Raw genomic sequence first — 21269 nt, forward strand, 5'->3', positions numbered from 1 at the left:
TCCAACCTTCCCTTCCTGATTGGTTTTGACTCCTTCAATATTTATAAAGCTATTTTTATGAACAATCATTGTTTTTGGATTAGAGAAATTATGTTGACAAAAATAGTTTTGATAACAAACTCTTACCTCAGCTCACAAAATGTACAAGTCATTGAGTTACCTATAATGTAATATGAAAATGACTACTTCTTAAAAAGCATACAGAATAGAATATTACGCAGTCATAATGACCACTGAGATCTCTCAATTTGTGACCACATGAAAGACCTAGAGGGATCACGCTAAGTATAATAAATTCAAGAGAGAAAAGCAAATACTTTGTGATTTCACATATCTGTGGACTATAAAACAAAGCAAATGAACAAACAGGTTCTTAAATAAAGAGAATAACACTAGTCTTTTTTTTTTTTTTTCCACTAAAGAAGTGTAGAGGAAATGAGCAAAAAAGATAGAGGGGATTAAAAGATACAAACTTCCAGTTTAAAATAAATAAGTCACAGATATGGAAAGCACTCTGCAGAGAATAGAGTCAATAATATTATAGTAGTATTGTATGGTGACAGACTGTGACTGCACTTATCATGATGAGCACTGGTAGTGTACACAATTAATAGAACCCATATGTAATATACCTGAAACTAATACAGAATTCTGTGTTCATTGTACTTCTATTTAAAAAAACATCTAACCACAAAAGTAGTTTGAGTTATAATTGTCAGAAGAGATTACTAATGATTCTTTAAAAATACTTAAAATATGTATTTAAAGATCTAATAACTTACTGAATAATCAATGTTATTAATGTATATACAGCCAAAAAGTGATTAAGGTATGAGCTGAGATTATGCTATATTAATTTAAAATCCTTATGAAATACGTAAAGAAGATACTTTCATGTTTAAATATGGATGCCTAAAACTTGGGTGATAGATCACAGACTAATCAAATTTGGGGGCAAACTAGCAGTTTCTTAATCTCTGTTGTAATCACCTTTCTCCTTGCATTTTTTTCTCAGGATTTTTCAGCATTTTATGTGTATTTCATGCTTCAACCACAGGGAATTACAGGCTCTGAAATAGAAAGGCAGTGTAGCAGGCCCCCAGGACCAGCACGCAGGGGTGAAGGATGGCTGCACACAGGGAGGGGCTGTGCCACCACAGGAGAGTCAGGCTGCAGCTCAGCCAATTCTGCACACCTGCCAGGAGGATGAGAAGTCAGCTTTCCAGGTGCCCAGGAGGAAAAGTAGGATTTGGTGGCCTCCCCTCCCAGATTCAGCTACAAGCTGTGTGCGAATGTTGTCACTCTAACAACAACTCCATCAGCACTATCGCTGTGATAGACATTCAAATACTAAAGTTATATAAAAATCAATAGTATATGTCTCCATTATAATCCTTGAACTTCTTTGATGACAGGGATTATACTTAGTGCATTTTTCTACTTCCAGTCAAGAACAATATTTGGATTCCTTGAAAAAATAATGTATTAAAACAAGTGAAACCATTTAGCTCTGTCAAGCTAAATTTCATGTAATTATTTGTTGCAACTTTTACCATTTGTACAAGTGGTGCATATTCATAAGTTGGATGTCCAGGGTCTGAAAACACTAGGATACTGAGGGTGGAATACACATTAATGAAAGAAATCTTTATTTAGAACTAATTTATTTAAATCAATTAACTGTACTTATTTTTCCCCAGTCGGGAATGCAAGATACATTGTAGACATGTCCATTCATGGGTTAGCAAGAACCACACTCAAAGTTCTTAATTGTGATAATATATGGAGAATCCAAAGGTCGGTATCTCTCTAAATGCCTATTAGAATTGGAGCAAACCTATAGTAAATGGGGGGTAGAATGAGAGTGTAGTAATTTTATTCAGAGTCAGCAAAATATTGGCATGCATAAAATGAATATAATTCAGTTGTATTAACGTAATAAAATGAATATAATTCAAAAACATATAGTTGAGTGAAAACCGTTAGATATCTGAATGAGTTATATATAACATATTGTGCACTTTAAAACATACGTTATTTTACTTTATAAAGCTATATTCCATTTTAAAGACATATATCAGCTTTTGTAAAAGAGGTACTCATGGGGAAGAGAAATAGAAGCGGACAAGGGAAATTAGTTTCAGTATGCACCTCGGGTGTGGAATTACAGTATCATTAACTCAATTTTAGCCCTTAGATTAGAAAAAGAAAAAAATAGGAGTTACACACATATTCATAATTTGTATTCCTTCTGAACCTTCTAACACACTATAGGACATGTTTAAATAGTTCTGTTAATCCTCAGATATAACACATGGAAGAAACTTTTGTGGAAAATGCTGAAAGTCTATGTAATTTCTAGATGAATAAAGCATGTATCTGAGAAATTATCTATTTAAAAGTAGATATTTCAGTGAAGACAACAAAAATAGCAAATAAGAAGCAAAGTTATATATTTATTATATATAATATATATAAAATTATATATACATAAAATTATATATATATATAATATATATATATATATATAATTACCTCAATAGGGAAATAAAACTCACGGAATAATTAGCAAAGATGAGTGACATCATTTCCTGCTCTCAGATGCTTTGGGAATAACCAAGAATTGCTTTCAAGTTCCCAGAGGAGTGTCTCAAATAAAGGAGATGCTCATAAATTCTTCCCACTGTAGTCAGGCTGGTATCACACAAGAAAATAGGAAGCCAGTCACCACTTAAGGTGAGTAGCTGCCACCGATTATTATTGCTGAATTACCTGCAGTGATGATTCTTGATTCCTTGTTCAATTTTTTTAAGATTTTATTTATTCATTCATGAGAGACACACACACACACACAGAGAGAGAGAGAGAGAGAGAGAGGCAGAGACAGAGTCAGAGGGAGAAGCAGGCTCCATGCAGGGAGCCTGACATGGGACTCGATCCCAGGTCTCCAGGATCATGCCTTGGGCTGAAGTCAGCACTAAATCGCTGAGCCACCTATGCTTCCCTCCTTGTTCTATTTAAAGGACACATATGAGTATTGTCACCAATGCCAACTAGTACATCATATATATTACTCATCTCTTTTCCTAACTAGATTTCCTGGGGTAAGGATATATGTTTGCCACTGTTGGTATGTTCTCTGAAGGTGGTAAGGGACCTTATTTCTATTTCTGATTATTTCTACATTTAAATTGAGATTCTAAAAAAATAAAAAATAAAAAATAAATTGAGATTCTAGACAATAAACATCAGGAAGGAGGAGTAAGCACTTTGGCAACCTCAGCTTAGGATCCTCATCTGTCCTTCCCTCCCCTCTGGACCCCTCTCTCCTTTTAATGGGATTGCAGTGTTCTCAGTTGGACCCATTAATCTCTGCTGAGGCTATTTACAAAAAGTTATAGAATATTGATTGAGGTTAGGTATTCGCACCCTTGGGCTCCCTGTCTAACCCCAGGCCCTGGAACAGTTCCGAGTTCCTGCTTCCATCTGAGAAGAGTCAGGTTTGATGCTCAATTTCCTTGCTTTTTCCAGACAGTGCTTGAGTAGGACTGGGGGAAGGAGTACCACATAAATATTCACTCAAGTGAGTTTCAGGGGAACTGCAGGCATTTGTAAAAATCACAATAAAATGCATGTTGAGATGAAGAGATTTGCCAACTCTACAAACTGCTATGGAATAGTCCTTTGGGGTATAATTTTTGTAGCTTAAAGCATTAGAGTTTTTCATTCTTTTCATTCGCTGCTAATGAATGTTTCAAATTGCTTTGCCATGAATATTTTGTTAATTTGAATAGGTTTTTGGGCAGAGTAAATTTTGTGAAGTAGTTTCATCTGCCAAAATAATGTTAAATTGCTATTCTATTTTTTGAAAATTTCCTTTTTTAAGGGCATCCATAGCTTTTAGTTTTAAGGTTATGAATGTCGAACAGTTTCTTATAACATTATGTCCTGACAAGTCTACAGTTGATTTTTGTGTGGATGAACAGAACATCCAAGTTCATCATCCTTTGTAGGATAATCACCTTCCCCAGATCCAATGGAGACCATTTTTTCATGCCTGTCCTGATATGCCCCTTTTCTCATATATTACATGTTGCGCGCGCTGTGGCAACACGATCAGGGTCCTGAGGATAAGGGTATGAGGAAAATAAAAGAAAAGTAAAGAGATGGGGACAGGAGGGACACAGTGGATGATGTCCAAGCAGTGCCAGCTTTATTCAAGGTTTTACAACATTTTATAGCATGAGCAAAACAAAGCCAAGAAGGTGTTTATTTTTTAGCAGGTTTGTGAAACCCTCCAAAGTTCCCCTTTCTCAGCATGCAAGACAGATTCACAGGTGCCAGAAGACCTTGGTAAAAGATAAGCTTATTGCTCCAGGTGTGCATACTTCAAAGGAATATTAGGTATGGTAAACAGACCAGCAAGAACAGACAGACCTTATTTACATTTATGACCAGGTCAGAATAAGTTGTATCTATTGTGCTATGTGGGCGATCACGTACAAGCGAGCCCCGAGAACCATTGCTCAAGCCCTTTCTCAAGCGTCAACCAACTATTCACCCTTTAGGCTCCCGAGCCTTTTGAGTGAATGAGGGATGCAAGTCTGGGGCTGGTTTGGTTCAGTTACTCCAGCTAGTTCGTGGTCGCCAACAGTTTCAATTCTTTGCATGCATGGGTCTTTTCCCGAGGTTCCCATTCTTTTTCATTGATGTCTACCATATCATCTCAAGAAATCCAGCAAAAGTTTTATTATCTGGTAAAACAAGTCCCTTCAAAAGTGTCTTGCTTCTTCTTAACAGTGTGCATTTTCAAAATGCATTTGAAATCAATATCAAAACCTATAAATATCCTTAGTGATTTTTGATTGTAAGGTCATTGAACAAATAGACCAATTTCAGCACAAGTAACATTTTGTCACATCAGTTTGTACAATCCAGGAACATTGAGTTTCTGTTAATTTATTTAGGACTTCTATAATGCATCCCCAAGGGGTTTGAATTTTTCTCTTTTTAGGAGTACGTTTTGTTTCTATAAAATATTCCATCAATATGGGATTTCACTTTTATTCTTAATTTTAGTGGCTTTTGTCCATTCTAACTGGCATTAACTCATCTATTCAGATGCTCATTTATCCCCTAATTCTTTCTGATGATGTGGTAAATTCTAATTCCAGGTTTTCCAGAAGAAAACGGTCCAGCCAAACATAGGATCAACCCAGCTTGAACAAGTGTTTTATCACTCTTAGACATTTTTATACATATATCAATGATATATTAATATTGTTTGCAGTTTTACAGCTGCATAAGTGAAATTATAGGCCTGAATATGTAGTGAGCTTTAACATATATAAGTAACAAAATATTATAATTTGCATATACAAGTATGTGTATGTTTAAATCAGGATTTAGGGCCTCCTAGAATGAGTCACAATGTAGTTCTCATTTTTTTATACTCTAGAAGACTTTGTAATGAAATCAGATGATTTTTTTTTCCCATAAAACTTTGGAAGTACCTACTTTTGAAAGCAATCTGAAGGAAAACAGACTTGGAAAAGAAGAGGTAGATAAAGTGCAATCCTTAAATAAAATGAGTTTTCATGAAACATTTCACCTATAGTTGAAAGAGGATGAAATAAAGGTGTAAGAATAGGATTAAAATTAAAATATATAAGTGAATTCCACTTCTCCCAAAGCCATGCCCTGTTGGCTTTATCTGGATCAAGTAATCATTTGTCCTGATCCAGTCATTTAAACAAATACAAAGTAAATACTTCTACTGAATCATGCTATATGCCTTTCCCCTCACTTCCCACTACTATGTCTTTCATTCATCTGCTTCAGGCAATGTGATTTGCCAGCCTGTATTGAATTTGAGATAGCACACCCAGTGTTGGCGTGATATTTTTCTTGGTAGGATAAGTACATTTATATCAGCCTGCTGGATGATTTTAGGTGATACATCAACAAATACAAATCACACACTGAAAGAGTCAACACCCAAGTGCTGAGTTTCCACATGCACTACTCTATGGAAAATAAAAGATATCAAAGATATCTATGTGCATTAGAATGCACTAGTTGGCACTTCTGTAAAAGTGCTAAATTATTGTCTATTATTACAAAAAATTATAAACACTCTTTAAAACCCATAAAAGTATAAAAGAATGAGAATACAGTTTTATTTTTTTAAAGATTTTATTTACTTATTTATGAGAGATTAACAGAGAGGCAGAGACAAAGGCAGAGGGAGAAGCAGACTCCTCACAGGGAGCCTGATGTGGGACTCAATCCCAGAACCCCGATATCACGCCGAGCCAAAGACAGATGCTCAACCGCTAAGCCACCCAGGCGTCCTGAAAATACAGTTTTAAAAATGATATGAATGGTTGGAAGAGAATAGTCTTAAATATGCAGAGCTATAATGAGAAAAGTAAACCAAAGTCTACTGAATGAGTTAATCATGGTTTTCTTTGGGACAAAGGTTGGGATAAAATTTCAAGGACGAGAAGCAAAGGCTTTTACTTATATTAGAATACTTTCCTAGTTATGATGTGTTAACCAATTATAGGTAAGTTAAGTAAAAGCATAACTAAAAAGATATCAGGATTACCACTTAAGACCAGATGTGTCTAATGATACCTGTTGACAGACCATAAACAGATGATATTGACTTGGTAATGATAGCGAGCAAACGGCACAAAAAATAAACTGACTACTGTATGTCTTAGGCTATAGCATCTCTTATTTTTTTTAGTTTTTTTCTTTTAGGTTTTTTTTTTTTTATTGGAGTTCAATTTGCCAACATATAGAATAACACCCAGTGCTCATCCCGCCAAGTGCCCTCCTCAGTGCCCATCACCAAGCCCTCCAACCTCCTGCCCACCTCACCTTCTGCTACCCCTTGTTTATTTCCTAGAGTTAGGTGTCTCTCATGTTTGTCATCCTCACTGACATTTTCTCATTTTATCTCCTTTCCCTTTTTTCCCTTTCACTATGCTTTATATTCCCAAATGAATGAGACCATATAATGTTTGTCCTTTTCCAAATGAGTTATTTCACTCAGCATAATACCCTCCAGGTCCATCCACGTCGAAGTAAATGGTGGATATTTGTCATTTCTAATGACTGAGTAATATTCCATTGTATACATAGACCACATCTTCTCTATTCATTCATTTTTCGATAGACACCGAGGCTCCTTCCAAAGTTTGGCTATTGTGGACATTGCTGCTATAAAATATTGGGGTGCAGGTATCCCGGCATTTCACTGCATCTGTATCTTTGGGGTAAATCCCCAGCAGTGCAATTGCTGGGTCATAGGGCAGGTCTATTTTTAACTGTTTGAGGAACCTCCACACAGTTTTCCAGAGTGGTTGCACCAGTTCACATTCCCACCAATAGTGCAAGAGGGTTCTCCATTCTCCACATCCAAACAACATTTATTGTTTCCTGTCTTGTTACATTTCCCCATTTTCACTGGTGTGAGGTGGTATCTCATTGTGGCTTTGATTTGTATTTCCCTGATGGCAAGTGATGTGGAGCATTTTCTCATGTGCTTTTTGGCCATGTCTATGTCTTCATTGGTGAAATTTCTGTTCATGTCTTTTGCCCATTTCATGATTGGATTGTATGTTTCTTTGCTGTTGAGTTTAATAAGTTCTTTATAGATCTTGGAAACTAGCCCTTTATCTGATACATCATTTGCAAATGTCTTCTCCCATTCTTTGGTTGTCTTTGAGTTTTGTTGACTGTATCCTTTGCTGTGCAGAAGCTTCTTATCTTGATGAAGTCCCAATAGTTCATTTTTGCTCTTGTTTCCCTTGCCTTCATGGATGTATCTTGCAAGAAGTTGCTGTGGCCAAGTTCAAAAAGGGTGTTGCCTGTGTTCTCTAGTATTCTGATGGAATCTTGTCTCACATTTAGATCGTTCATCCATTTTGAGTTTATCTTTGTGTATGGTGAAAGAGAGTGGTCTAGTTTCATTCTTCTGCACGTGGCTGTCCAATTTTCCCAGCACCATTTATTGAAGAGACTGTCTTTCTTCCAATGGATAGTCTTTTATCCTTTGTTGAATATTAGTTGACCATAAAGTTGAGGGTCCACTTCTGGATTCTTTATTCTGTTCCATTGATCTATGTGTCTGTTTTTGTGCCAGTACCACACTGTCTTGATGACCACAGCTTTGTAGTACAACCTGAAATCTGGCATTGTGATGCCCTCAGCTATGGTTTTCTTTTTTAATATTCCCTTGGCTATTCGGGGTCTTTTCTGATTCCACATAAATATTAAGATGATTTGTTCCAACTCTCTGAAGAAAGTCCATGGTATTTTTATAGGGATTGCAATAAACGCGTAAATTGCCCTGGGTAACATTGACATTTTCACAATATTAATTCTGCCAATCCATGAGCATGGAATATTTTTCCATCTCTTTGTGTCTTCCTCAACTTCTTTCGGGAGTGTTCTATAGTTTTTAGGGTATAGATCCTTTACCTCTTTGATTAGGTTTATTCCTAGTTATCTTATGCTTTTGGGTGCAATTGTAAATGGGATTGACTCCTTAATTTCTCTTTCTTCAGTCTCATTATTAGTGTATAGAACTACCACTGATTTCTGGGCATTGATTTTGTATCCTGCCACACTGCCAAATTGCTGTATGAGTTCTAGCAATCTTGGGGTGGAGTCTTTTGGGTTTTCTATGTACAGTATCATGTCATCTGCGAGGAGGGATAGTTTGACTTCTTCTTTGTCAATTTAAATGCCTTTTATTTCTTTTTGTTGTCTGATTGCTGAAGCTAGGACTTCTAATCCTATGTTGAATAGCAGTGGTGAGAGTGGAGATCCCTGTCGTGTTCCTGATCTTAGGGGAAAGGCTCCGAGTGTTTCCCCATTGAGAATGATATTTGCTGTGGGCTTGTCGTAGATGGCTTTTAAGATGCTGAGGAATGTTCCCTCTATCCCTACACTCTGAAGAGTTTTGATCAGGAATGGATGCTGTATTTTGTCAAATGCTTTCTCTGCATCTATTGAGAGGATCATATGGTTCTTGTTTTATCTCTTGCTAATATGATGAATCACATTGATTGCTTTATGAGTGTTGAACCAGCCTTGCATCCCGGTGATAAATCCCACTTGGTCGTGGTGAATAATCTTCTTAATGTACTATTGGATCCTATTGGCTAGTATCTTATTGAGAATGTTTGCATCTGTGTTCATCTGGGATATTGATCTATAATTCTCCTTTTTGGGGTCTTTGTCTGGTTTTGGAATTGACGTGATGCTGGCCTCATAGAATGAGTTTAGAGGTACTCCATCTCTTTCTTTCAGAACAGCTTTAGTAGAATAGGTATGGATTCTTCTTTAAACATTTGATAGAATACCCCTGGGAAGCCATCTGGCCCTGAACTTTTGTGTCTTGGGCGGTTTTTGATGACTGCTTCAATTTCCTCCCTGGTTATTGGCCTGGTCAGGTTTTCTATTTCTTCTTGTTTCAGTTTTGGTAGTTTGTGGTTTTCTAGAAATGCGTCCATTACTTCTAGATTTCCTAGTTTATTGGCATATAGCTGCTCACAATAAGTCTTTAAAATTGTTTATATTTCCTTGGTATTGGTGGTGATCTCTTCTTTCTCATTCATGATTTTATTAATTTGAGTCTTTTCTCTATTATTTTTAATAAGGCTGGCTAATAGTTTATCTATTTTATGAATTCTTTCAAAGAACCAACTCCTCGTTTTGTTGATCTGTTCCACAGTTCTTCTGGTCTCTATTTCATTGAGTTCTGCTCGAATCTTTATTAACTCTCTTTTTCTGCTGGGTGAAGGTTTCATTTGTTGTTCCTTCTCTAGCTCCTTTAGGAGCAACGTTAGCTTTTGTATTTGAATTCTTTCTAGTTTTTGGATGGATGCTTGTATTGTGATATATCCCCCACCCTAAGGACTGCTTTTGCTGCATCCCAAAGATTTTGAATGGTTGTATCTTCATTCTCACTAGTTTCCATGAATCTTTTAAATTCTTCTCTAGTTTCCTGGTTGACACTTTCATCTTTTAGCAGGATGATCCTCTATGTGTTTGAAATCCTTCCAAACTTCTTCTTGTGATTTAGTTTTAGTTTCAAAGCATGATGGTTTGAAAATATGCAGGGTACAATCCCAATCTTTTGGTATCATTTAAGACCTGATTTGTGACCCAGTATGTGGTCTATTCTGAAGAAAGTTCCACGTGCACTTGAGAAGAATGTGTATTCAGTTGCATTTGGATGTAAAGTTCTGTAAATACCGGTGAAATCCATCTGGTCCAGTGTATCATTTAAAACTCTTGTTTCTTTGGAGATGTTGTGCTTAGAATATCTGTAGATTGTAGAAAGCACTACATTGAAATCATCAAGTATAAGTGTATTATTATCTAAGTATGTCTTAACTTTGTTTATTAATTGATCGATATACTTGGTAGCTCCCACATTTGGGGCATAAATATTGAAGATTGTTAGGTCCTCTTGTTGGATAAATCCTTTAAGTATGATATAGTGTCCCTCTTCATCTCTTACTACAGTCTTTGGGATAAACTTTAATTTATCTGATATAAGAATGGCTACCCCTGCTTTCTTTTGAGGATTATTTGAATGGTAAATGGTTCTCCAACCTTTTATTTTCAGGCTATACGTGTCCTTCTATCTAAAATGAGTCTCTTGTAGACTGAAAATAGATGGGTTTTGCTTTTTTATCTAGTCTGAAACCCTGTGCCTTTTGATGGGGTCATTAAGCCCATTCACATTCAGAGTTATTATTGAAAGATATAAATTTAGTGTCATCCTGATACCTATTCAGTCCCTGTTTTCGTGGATTGTTTTCTTGGTCTTCCTCTTTCTTTTACAGAGTCCCCCGTAATATTTCTTGCAGAGCTGGTTTGGTGGTCACATATTCTTTCAGTTTCTGTCTATCTTGGAAGCTCTTTATCACTCCTTCTATTCTGAATGAAAGCCTTGCTGGATAAAGTATTCTTGGCTGCAGGTTCTTCTCATTTAGGACCCTGAATATATCCTGCCAGCCCTTTCTGGCCTGCCAGGTCTCTGTGGAGAGGTCTGCTGTTAACCTAATACTTCTCCCCATAAAGGTTAGGGATCTCTTGCTGCTTTAAAGATCTTCTCTTCATCTTTGGAATCTGTAAGTTTCACTATTAAATGTCGAGGTGTTGAGCAGTTTTTATTGATTTTAGGGGGGGATCTCTCTATCTCCTGGATATGAATGCCTGTTTCCCTTCCCAAGGTAGGGAAGTTCTCAGGTATGATTTGTTCAAATACACTTTCTGATCCTCTGTCTCTTTCGGCACCCTCTGGAATCCCAATTAAATGTAGATTTTTCCTTCTGAGGCTGTCATTTATTTCCCTTAACCTATTCTCATGATCTTTTAATGTTTTTCTCTTTTTTCCTCAGCTTCCTTCCTTGCCATAAACTTGTCTTCTATGTCACTCACTTGTTCTTCTACCTCGTTAACCCTCATTGTTAAGACCTCCAGTTTGGATTGCATCTCATTTAATTGATTTTAAAGTTAGATTAGATCTAATTTCTGATTAGATCTAAATTCTGCAGTCATGAAGTCTCCTGAATCCTTTATGCTTTTTTTTAGAGCCACCAGTAGCTTTATAATTGTGCTTCTGAATTGGCTTTCTGACATTGAATTGTAATCCAAATTTTGTAACTCTGTGGCAGAGAGTCCTGTTTCTGATTCTTTCTTTTGTGGTGAGTTTTTCCTTCTAGTCATTTTGCTCAGCGCAGAGTGGCCAAAAACAAGTTGTACTGGAAAAAGGAGAAAATGAGAGAAAAAATAGGGAGGGGGAAACAAACAGAAAACAAAAAACAAAGGAGAGTATCCTCTGATTCTATATACTATAAATCCCTCGACTTCCCCTGGAACTTTCCAGCGCTGCTTGGTTAAGAACTTTCTCTTCCCTTGTTGTTCCAGCTGGTCTTCTGGGGGAGGGGAGTGCTGTGCTGATTCTGAGATGTGTACACCTGGGGGAGCTGCCCAGCCCCCTACCAGGTGCATGGCTCAGTGGGAGCTGTCTATCCTGTGGGGCCCCTGCTCAGTCCCAGGTACAAGGTGACACCAGGAGGAACAAAAACAGTGGTGGTGGCTAGCTCTCCAGCCCTGGAGTCAGCTCCCACAGTAACTACTGCAGCTCCCAGTCCACAGGGTCCTAGATGCTCCAGGGGTGGGAGGCGCTGACCTGCACAGCTCAGGGCACCCTGCCGCAGGAGTGTCCTTGCTGCCCTGTGTCCTCCTGGCCTCTGCCTGTCCCGGGGAAGTGCCGGATCCAGGGCTGTGTCCCCCGGTGGCCTGGGCTCCAGGGTCGCAGCCCCCTCCCTGCGGAGCTGCCTCTGAGCTGCTCCCGGGCCCCCTGCCGGGCGTGCTGCAGCTCTTTAGGGAGCTCGGCCGAGGTGTGTGGGACTCTCTCCCCTGGACACAGGTCCTCTGTTAGTGCCCCTGGGAGCCGGAGGGCATCCCCGCCCCTCCTGGGATCCTGCCCGAGGTCCCTGCTAGCGCCTTTCCATCTGGGAAGATTGGTGAAGCTCCTGCTTCTCCGGGCCTGGGCTTTTCTGTCCAGGGGACACTTGCCGCTCTGCCTTAGCTCCTTAGCTCCTCGCAGGGCCCCTCCCCCTTGGATGCCTTTTTATTTCTTTATTTTTTTGTCCATCTTCCTACCTTGATAGAAGCACAAACTCTCCTCACTGTAGCATTTCAGCTGTTGTCTCTTTAAATCTCAGGCTGAATTTGTAGGTTTTCAGGATGATTTGAAAGTTATCTAGGTAAGTTGGTGGGGACAGGTGACTTAGGGACCGTACTCTTTGCCAACTTGCCTATATCAGTCCACTGAACAACCTTAAAACTAAGCTCTCTCTCCTACTTCTTCTTTAGCAAGCTGAAAGAGGTAATTCTGGGAAATCTTGCAGTCTCCGGGCATCTCCACAGGCACCGCCGCTGCCAACACCTCTTATTTTTGGTGCCAGGTTCAGTGATGGAGGTGAGTCTTATTTAAATCAACCCATCTAAAAAATTGGACCAATCTGATCCACAGATGTTGTCTCCTGATACCCAATGACTCTTGTGACGGTTGTTCCCACAGCAATTTCGCTTAATGACCTGGATGAACAGACAAAATCTAACAGTGTTAACAGAATTCATCCTAATGGGAATCACCGACCATCCTGAGCTGCAGGCTCTCTTCTTTGGGCTTTTCCTCATCATCTACACAGTTTCAGTGGTGGGCAACCTGGGCATGATCATCCTCACCAAGGTGGACTCCAGGCTCCAAACACCCATGTACTTCTTCCTCAGACACCTGGCTTTCATTGATCTTGGCTACTCATCAGCTGTGGCACCCAAAATGTTAGTAAATTTTGTAGCTGATCAAAATACCATCCCCTATAACTGGTGCGCTACCCAGCTGGCTTTCTTCATCTTGTTCATCATCAGTGAGCTGTTCATTCTGTCAGCAATGGCCTATGACCGCTATGTGGCCATCTGTAACCCTCTACTCTACACCATTGTTATGTCACAAAGGGCGTGCTGGGTGCTAGTAGCAATCCCTTATGTCTACAGTTCCTGTCTCTCTCTGATAATCACCATCAAGATTTTTATGGCATCCTTCTGTGGACATAATGTCATTAGACATTTTTACTGTGACAATCTTCCTTTGTTAACTTTGCTGTGTTCAAGCACACGTGACATTGAGTTGATAATACTGATCTTTTCAGCATTTAATTTGATTTCCTCCCTTCTCATAGTGCTTGTGTCCTACATCCTCATCCTTATGGCCATCCTGAGGATGAACTCCACAGAGGGCAGGCACAAGGCCTTCTCCACCTGTGGATCCCACCTGACGGTGGTTGTTGTATTGTATGTCACTCTCTTCTTCATGTACGTGCAGCCCAAATCCAGTCATTCCTTTGATACTGATAAAATTGCCTCTATATTTTACACTTTGATAATCCCTATGCTGAATCCCATGATCTACAGCCTAAGGAACAAAGAGGTAAAAGATGCCCTGCATAGAATATGGAAAAACCTGCATAAACCACCTATGTAGAGTTCAATATAGGCACTACCTGTAATAAAATAGGTACAGACTTCTGTTTAGGACATGTCATTGGCCTTAGAAAGGAGTAATGTGTAGAAGTCGTGGAAAGCTAGAAATGCTTTTCCTGTTTTCAACTCATAGGTATTCCAGTAGTGATCATTCTTCTCATGCCAGCTTTGGTTTAAGTGCTAAGACAAGTCCAGACCACTGTTTCCACAGTACCAAGTACTTATTTTGCAACTGAAGGCAAGTTTTGGTTTGCTTTGTTTGTTTTCTTTTAAATACATAACACCGTGATAATCTCTTTTTCATAGTTGTTTTATGTCTTTTATTAGATATGAAATAAATATGCCCACCATACTGGCATATGGCACAGAGAAGATGGAACTTAATGTTCTTTGTGTAAGGAATATGCACATCAATGAATAATCAACAATGTCTGCCTTAAGTACCAACACTTTAACTTTATCCCATTGTGGTGGGTTGCATCTCAGTCTGTTACGTGTTGATATGTGAACCTGTGTATGCTTAGGAAAGCAGAAATAAAAATGTGATTATTTTAGGTAGCATAAATGTGTACAGCAACAATTCAAAATTGCTTATTTCTGAAACATTAGAAATAATACCTGAGTTTTGCTAGATTGGTGCATATAAGGTCACATCTGAGGTTTTTATGTTTTTGTTTTTTTTACTACAACTTAGCAAAAAAAAAATAAAAATATAATTTTAAACTAAAAATTTAATTGAAATAAAACTGTATAATACCTTAGAAAAATTTTAGTGAAAGATTGGCATTATTTTCCTGCTGGAAACTACAAAACCTTGAATTATTAAGGAAGACATAATGTTACATATACCATAACATTGTTTGGATGAATAAATGTCATGTGGTTAGTTTCCCCTAAATTATTCAATGCATTTAATACAGTGACATTCAAAATCCAACAGTATTTTGGATACTCAGGTTGATTTTAAAAATCATGTGTAAATGCAAAGGATCTAGACTATCTTAGAAGAAGAAAGAACATAGAGGTATTCCCAAAAAAGTTATGAATGTCTTTTGTAAAACTAGATTAGGTTTTAAAATTATTTTTTGAACTATTTTAATTTTTTAATTCTTCCTTCATTTCTTCATTCCTTCTTTGTCTTTTCTTCTTTCTTTTAGAATGATGGAGCTGACTCTAAAATTTACTCAGAAAGGCAAAATGCCTAAAATATAAAGATAGTCTAGAAGAAAGAAAATAAAGTGGCAGGAGTTCCACTACCAGATTTCTTTACCTATTTCTTTTCTTTTTCTTAAAGATTTTTATTTATTTATTCATGAGAGACACACAGAGAGAGAGAGAGACACAGGCAGAAGGAGAAGCAGGCTCCATGCAGGGAACCCAATGTGGGGACTCCATCCAGGGTCTCCAGGATCATGCCCTGGGCTGAAGGTGGCGCTAAACTGCTGAGCCACCCCTGCTGCCCTCATTACCTGTATCAAAGGTTTAGTAATTAAGAAAACATTTTCCTAGTTGTCATAGTCCCTAAGGAGTAATATAGATGTTCCTCTAAAATTTAAAAATAGAAATACCATATGATCGAGTAATTTCATTCTGTGTATTTAGCCAAAGAACATAAAGATGCTAATTTGAAAGGATATGTACATTCTTATGTCCATTGCAATATTATTTACAGTATCCATGATACAGAAGGAACCCAAATAGCCTTTGATAGATGATTGCGTAAATAAGATGTGGAGGGCAGCCCAGGTAGCTCAGTGGTTTAGCTCCGCCTTCAGCCCACGGTGTGATCCTGGAGACACTGGATGGAGGCCCAAGTCAGGTTCCCTGCATGGAGCCTGCTTCTCCCTCTGCCTGTGTCTCTGCCTCTCTCTCTCTCTCTCCTCTCTGTGTTTCTTATGAATAAATAAATAAAATCTTTAAAAAAAGAATATGTGGAATATGTATAGAATGGGATACTATTCGGTTGTATAAAAGGAAGAGATCTAATGACTGAGTAATATTCTATTATATATATATATTATATATAATATATTCTATTATATATATATATTCTTCTATCTATCTATCTATCTATCTATCTATCTATCTATCTATCTATCATCTATCTACACATCTTCTTTATCCATTCATCTTTCAATGGAAACTGAGGCTACTTCCACAGTTTCACTACTGTGGACATTGCTGCTATAAATATTGGAGTGCAGGTGTCTCGGTCTTTCACTGCATCTGTATCTTTGTGGTAAATCCCCGGCAGTGCAATTGCTGGGTCATAAGGCAGTTCTATTTTTAACTCTTTGAGGAACCTCCACACAGTTTTCCAGAGTGGTGGTACCAGTTCACATTCCCACCAACAGTGCGAGAGGGTTCCCCTGTCTCCACATCCTCTCCAACATTTGTTGTTTCCTGTTTTGTTAATTTTCCCCATTCTCACTGGTGTGAGGTGGTATCTCATTGTGGCTTTGATTTGTATTTCTCTGATGGCCTGTGATTCAGAGCATTTTCTCATGGGATTGTTGGCCATGCGTAGGTCTTCTTTGGTGAAATTTCTGTTCATGTCTTTTGCCCGTTGCATGATTGGATTGTTTGTTTCTTTGCTGTTGAGTTTAAGAAGTTCTTTATAGACCTTGGATACTAGCCCTTTATCTGATAGGTCATTTGCAAATATCTTCTCCCATTCTGTAGGTTGTCTTTAAGTTTTGTTGACTATTTTGCTGTGCAGAAACTTTTTATCTTGATGAAGTCCCTATAATTCATTTTTGCTTTTGTTTCCCTTGCCTTCATAGATGTATCTTGCAAGAAGTTGCTGTGGCCAAGTTCATAAAGGGTGTTGCCTTGCTCTCCTCTAGGATTTTGAAGGAATCTTGTCTCACATTTAGATCTTTCATCCATTTTGAGTTTATCTTTGTGTATAGTGTAAGAGAATGGTCTAGTTTCATTCTTCTGCATGTGGCTGTCCACATGGCAGCATTTATTGAAGAGACTTTTTCCAGTGCATAGTCTTTCCTGCTTTGTGGAATATTAGTTGACCATAGAGTTGAGGGCCCATTTCTGGATTCTTTATTCTGTTCCATTGATCTATGTGTCTGTTTTTGTGCCAGTGCCACACTGTCTTGATGATCAAAGCTTTGTAGTACAACTTGAAATCTGGCACTGTGATGCCCTCAGCTATGGTTTTCTTTTTAATATTTCCCTGGCTATTTGGGGTCTTTTCTGACTCCACACAAATCTTAATATGATTTGTTCCAACTCTCTGAAGAAAGTCCGTGGTATTTTGATAGGGATTGCATTGAACGTGTAAATTGTCCTGGGTAACATTGACATTTTCACAATATTAATTCTCCCAATCCATGAGCATGGAATATTTTTCCATTTCTTTGTGTCTTCCTCAATTCCTTTCATAAGTGTTCTGTAGTGTTTAGGGGATAGATCCTTTATCTCTTTGGTTAGGTTTATTCATAGGTATCTTATGCTTTTGTGTTTCACTCATACAGGGAATATAAAAAAAATAGTGAAATGGATCAGCAGAAAGGACTGAAATTGAGTGGGAAAAATCAGAGAGGGTGGCAAAACATGAGAGACTCCTAACTCTGGGAAATGAACAAGGGATAGTGAAAGAGGAGTTGAGCAGGGGGATGGGGTGACTGGGTGACAGGCACTAAGGGGGGCACTTGATAGGATAAGCACTGGGTGCTATAGTATATGTTGGCAAATCGAACTCCAATAAAAGAATATACAAAAGTTTTTTAAAAAGAAAGGATGAGATCTTGCCATTTGTGATGACACGGATGGACATAGAGGGTATTATACTGAGAGAAACAAATCAGACAAATAGAAATACATTTTGAATTCACTTAAGAAATCTAAAAACAAAACAAATAAACCAACAAAAAGCAGAAACAGACCCATAAATACCAACAACAAACTGATACTTGCCAGAGGGCAGGGATAAATGGGTATGAGATAAATGGGAAGGGGGAGGGGAAGACACAAACTTCCAGTTATGGAATGAGTAAGTTATGGGGCATAAGGTACAGCATAGGAAATACAGTCAATAGTATTGTAATAGCACGGCATGGTGACAGGTGGTAGCCACCCTTGCAGTGAGTACAATAGAATGTATATACATGTTCATTAACTGTGTTGGATTTCTGAAATGAATGTGACATTGTGTGTCAACTATACTCCAATAAAAGAAAGAAAGAAAGTCTTTTCCAGAAATCAGACTAATTGATCAATGGAATACAAGAGTGACATTAGAAACAGATCCATGCATAGATTGTGACCTAACTTATGATAGATTCATCACTGTTTTCTAAATGAGAAAGAATGATCTTTTTCAATAGATGCTATTAGGTAATTTGTATATTCATTTGGGGGAGAGAGGAAAAGAATCTGGACTTGTAACCAGACCCTATGCAGACTCACTTCTACTTGGATTAAAGATCTAACTGTGAAATGCAAACAGCGTTTAAAAGGAAACATAGTGGGACATATTTGTGATATTAAACATGTACATCATTTTAAACAGAATACAAAAACCAATAGCTATCTAAGATTTAAAATGATCAATTGAACTATCTTAAGAAATTCTGTTGGCTAAAATTAATAATGTGAAGGGTACCTGGGTGGCTCAGTGGTTGAAAATCTCCCTTTGGCTCAGCTTGTGACCCTAAGGGCCCTGGGATCGAGTCCCACATCGGGCTCCCCACTTGAAACCTGCTTCTCCTTCTGCCTATGCCTCAGCCTCTCTCTCTGTCTCTCATGAATAAATAAATAAAATCTTAAAAAATTAATTATGATAAAAATAAACTCTCATAGTGGAAGAGGATACTTTTATCATACCTACAGAATCAGACAAAGAGCTGAGAAGGGACTCATATTCCAAACATAAATGTACCTCTTACAAATCCATAAAGAATTTATATGAAATACAATACAAAGGTGACAAATGATATTATTAACAATCATATTTCAAAGAAAATATCTAAATTGCCATTAAAGAAATATAAGGCTTTCAACTGCATTCCACATTAGAATAATACAAACTAAAACCACAATGATGCCATGCACATTTTCACAGGCAAGAAAGAAAATGATGGAAAATACTGAATGTAGACAAGGATATTAAGCAACCATAAGTATTTGCACTTCTAATAGGAGTGCACATCAATATAAACACTGCAAACTCATCAGGTAGTATTTATTAATGATGATATGTATATCTTACTACTCAAAAATTTCAGTATGAAGGATATACCCAAATAGAAATACATCCAAGATTAAACTGATCTCGATTAAATAGTAGTGTGGATATGAAGGCTGTGGGAGTAGCTGTTTTTAACTACCATTTTCAGGAAATGTGTCTGTGTATCAGGGCAATATTTTTTATAATGTCTAAATAATTCTCTTTCATGAATACATTACAAAAATCCAAATTTAATTTTTTATAGCCCAACGATGTGAAAAAGTAAGCTTCATGCTCACCAAAATCAGATGAAATGGAATATTTATATCCCTAGTCATAAAACTACAAATTGAGACCAATTCTAACATTTTATCAGAGCACAATGAATAACTAATTTGTGATGTATTCATAAAATGGATCTGTCCACAGACATGAGAATGAGCAATCTAGAACTACCTATAACAACACATCACCTGACAAAGGCAGACAAAAGAAATACATATGCTTCTGTGGCCACAATATCATCAGTCATTTAGACTATGACAGTCTCCCCTTGTTATCTTTGCTCTGCTCAAATATGCCTAACATTGAATTGATGATTTTTTTATTTTCTCAGTTTTTAATTGGATTTTTTCTCCTTCTCATAGTTCTGTGTCTTACCTGGTGATCCTGCTAGCCATCATAGGTTGAACTCACCAGAGGGTAGACACAAGGCTTTTCCCACCTATGGGTCTCACCTGAGAGTGGCCACAGTGTCCTATGGGACTTTGATATTTATGTATGTGCAACCCAAGTCCAGTCATTCCTTTGATATTGAAAGTGGTGTCCCTATTTTGACCCTTCTAATACCCACACTGAATCCCTTGATCCATAGCTTGAAGAACAAAATGTCAAATATTCAGGACAAAGGATGTGGGAGAAATTATGCAATATCTTCTCTTAATTGATCATAACATGTGGTTCCTATCAGCATTAAACTTTGTTATGTATTCCTTCAAAGGAAAAGCAAAACTAGATGAATTCAGTAAATATTTAGAGATTGACTTCTACATCTGTCCTACTTTTTTTTTTTTAAAGATTTTATTTATTTATTCATGACAGACACAGAGAGAGGCAGAGACATAGGCAGAGGGAGAAGCTGGTTCCCTGTAGGGAGCCCAATGTGAGATTCAATGTCAGGACCCTGGGACCATGCGCTGAGCCAAAGGCAGATGCTCAACCACTGAGCCTCCCAGGCATCTGTACCTGTCCTATTTCTAAGTCAACTTGCAGAAAGAGACATTTGGCATATAATATACATTAATTTAAATACCTGCAAAATTATGTCATTTATTGAGGTAAATTCATAAATAGGCAACCAGTAAAAACCTGCATATGAATGGCACAGTGTAGATAAGATTTAAATGTGCCAAAACAGATAATGAGATGGGATCAGACCAGGATTAATAGAAGGATGAAAGGGTAAAAAGGAGATTCAAATTTACAAGAAAAAGGCATTCCATGGTGAAAGTCAATCAAATGGCTAATGTGGCTAATGTGGGACTGTGGGACACCTGGGTAGCTCAGTGTTTGAGTGTCTGCCTTGGCTCAGGTTGTGATCCCGGGGTTCTGGGATTGAGTCCTGTTTTGTGCTCGCTGCAGGATCCTGCTTCTCCCTCTGCCTATGTTGCCTCTCTCTGTGTCTCTCATGAGTAAATAAATAAATAAATAAATAAATAAATAAATAATCATGGGGGGGGGAATAAATATTTCTTTCCATCTCTCTCTTACCCTTCTTTCTAAAAAAACAAAACAAAACAAAGCTGGCTAATGTGTCCATTAAAGTCAATTGTATTCAATTGGTAGGAAGCTTCACTTCTGCAAGATGATTGAGTTGTAGAGATTTGTTATAAAATATTGTGCTATAATCATCATTACTGTATTATATACTTAAATATTGGTCAAGGGTATTGATCTCATGATATGTTTCTTATCACAATAAAAATCAATAGATTTGGAAAAA

The 21269-nt window shown here is 37.7% G+C and overlaps 1 protein-coding gene and 1 long non-coding RNA gene across 4 annotated transcripts; one reads left to right on the plus strand and one right to left on the minus strand.

The window, feature by feature from the left end:
- Window positions 1-6176: 6176 nt before the first annotated feature.
- Window positions 6177-13606, minus strand: LOC144292646 (uncharacterized). Its single transcript, XR_013360011.1, has 2 exons — window positions 13199-13606; window positions 6177-6353 (listed from the first exon to the last, which is right to left on the minus strand). It is a non-coding gene; the product is annotated as an uncharacterized LOC144292646 (long non-coding RNA).
- LOC144292642 (olfactory receptor 8K3-like) lies at window positions 13125-20210 on the plus strand. Of its 3 annotated transcripts, none has more exons than XM_077863297.1 (2): window positions 13125-14057; window positions 20185-20210. In XM_077863297.1, exons 1-2 carry the CDS (start codon window positions 13133-13135, stop codon window positions 20208-20210), a joined length of 951 nt encoding a protein of 316 aa, XP_077719423.1. In that variant the 5' UTR covers window positions 13125-13132. The 3 variants fall into 3 exon arrangements, with proteins under 3 accessions (XP_077719423.1, XP_077719424.1, XP_077719422.1); XM_077863298.1 differs by having other exon boundaries at window positions 13125-14045; window positions 20173-20210; XM_077863296.1 differs by having other exon boundaries at window positions 13125-14029; window positions 20142-20210.
- The last annotated feature ends 1059 nt before the right edge of the window (window positions 20211-21269 follow it).

The sequence above is a fragment of the Canis aureus genome, chromosome 21 (genome assembly GCF_053574225.1).
Source record: "Canis aureus isolate CA01 chromosome 21, VMU_Caureus_v.1.0, whole genome shotgun sequence".
Classification (NCBI taxonomy): Eukaryota; Metazoa; Chordata; class Mammalia; order Carnivora; family Canidae; genus Canis; species Canis aureus.

Coding starts and splice junctions, on each gene's coding strand:
- LOC144292642 (XM_077863296.1), top strand. CDS start 13,133: ATGACCTGGATGAACAGACAAAATCTAACAGTGTTAACAGAATTCATC. Junction 14,030..20,141: donor ACAGCCTAAGGAACAAAGAG/GTAAAAGATGCC, acceptor CTTGATCCATAG/CTTGAAGAACAAAATGTCAA.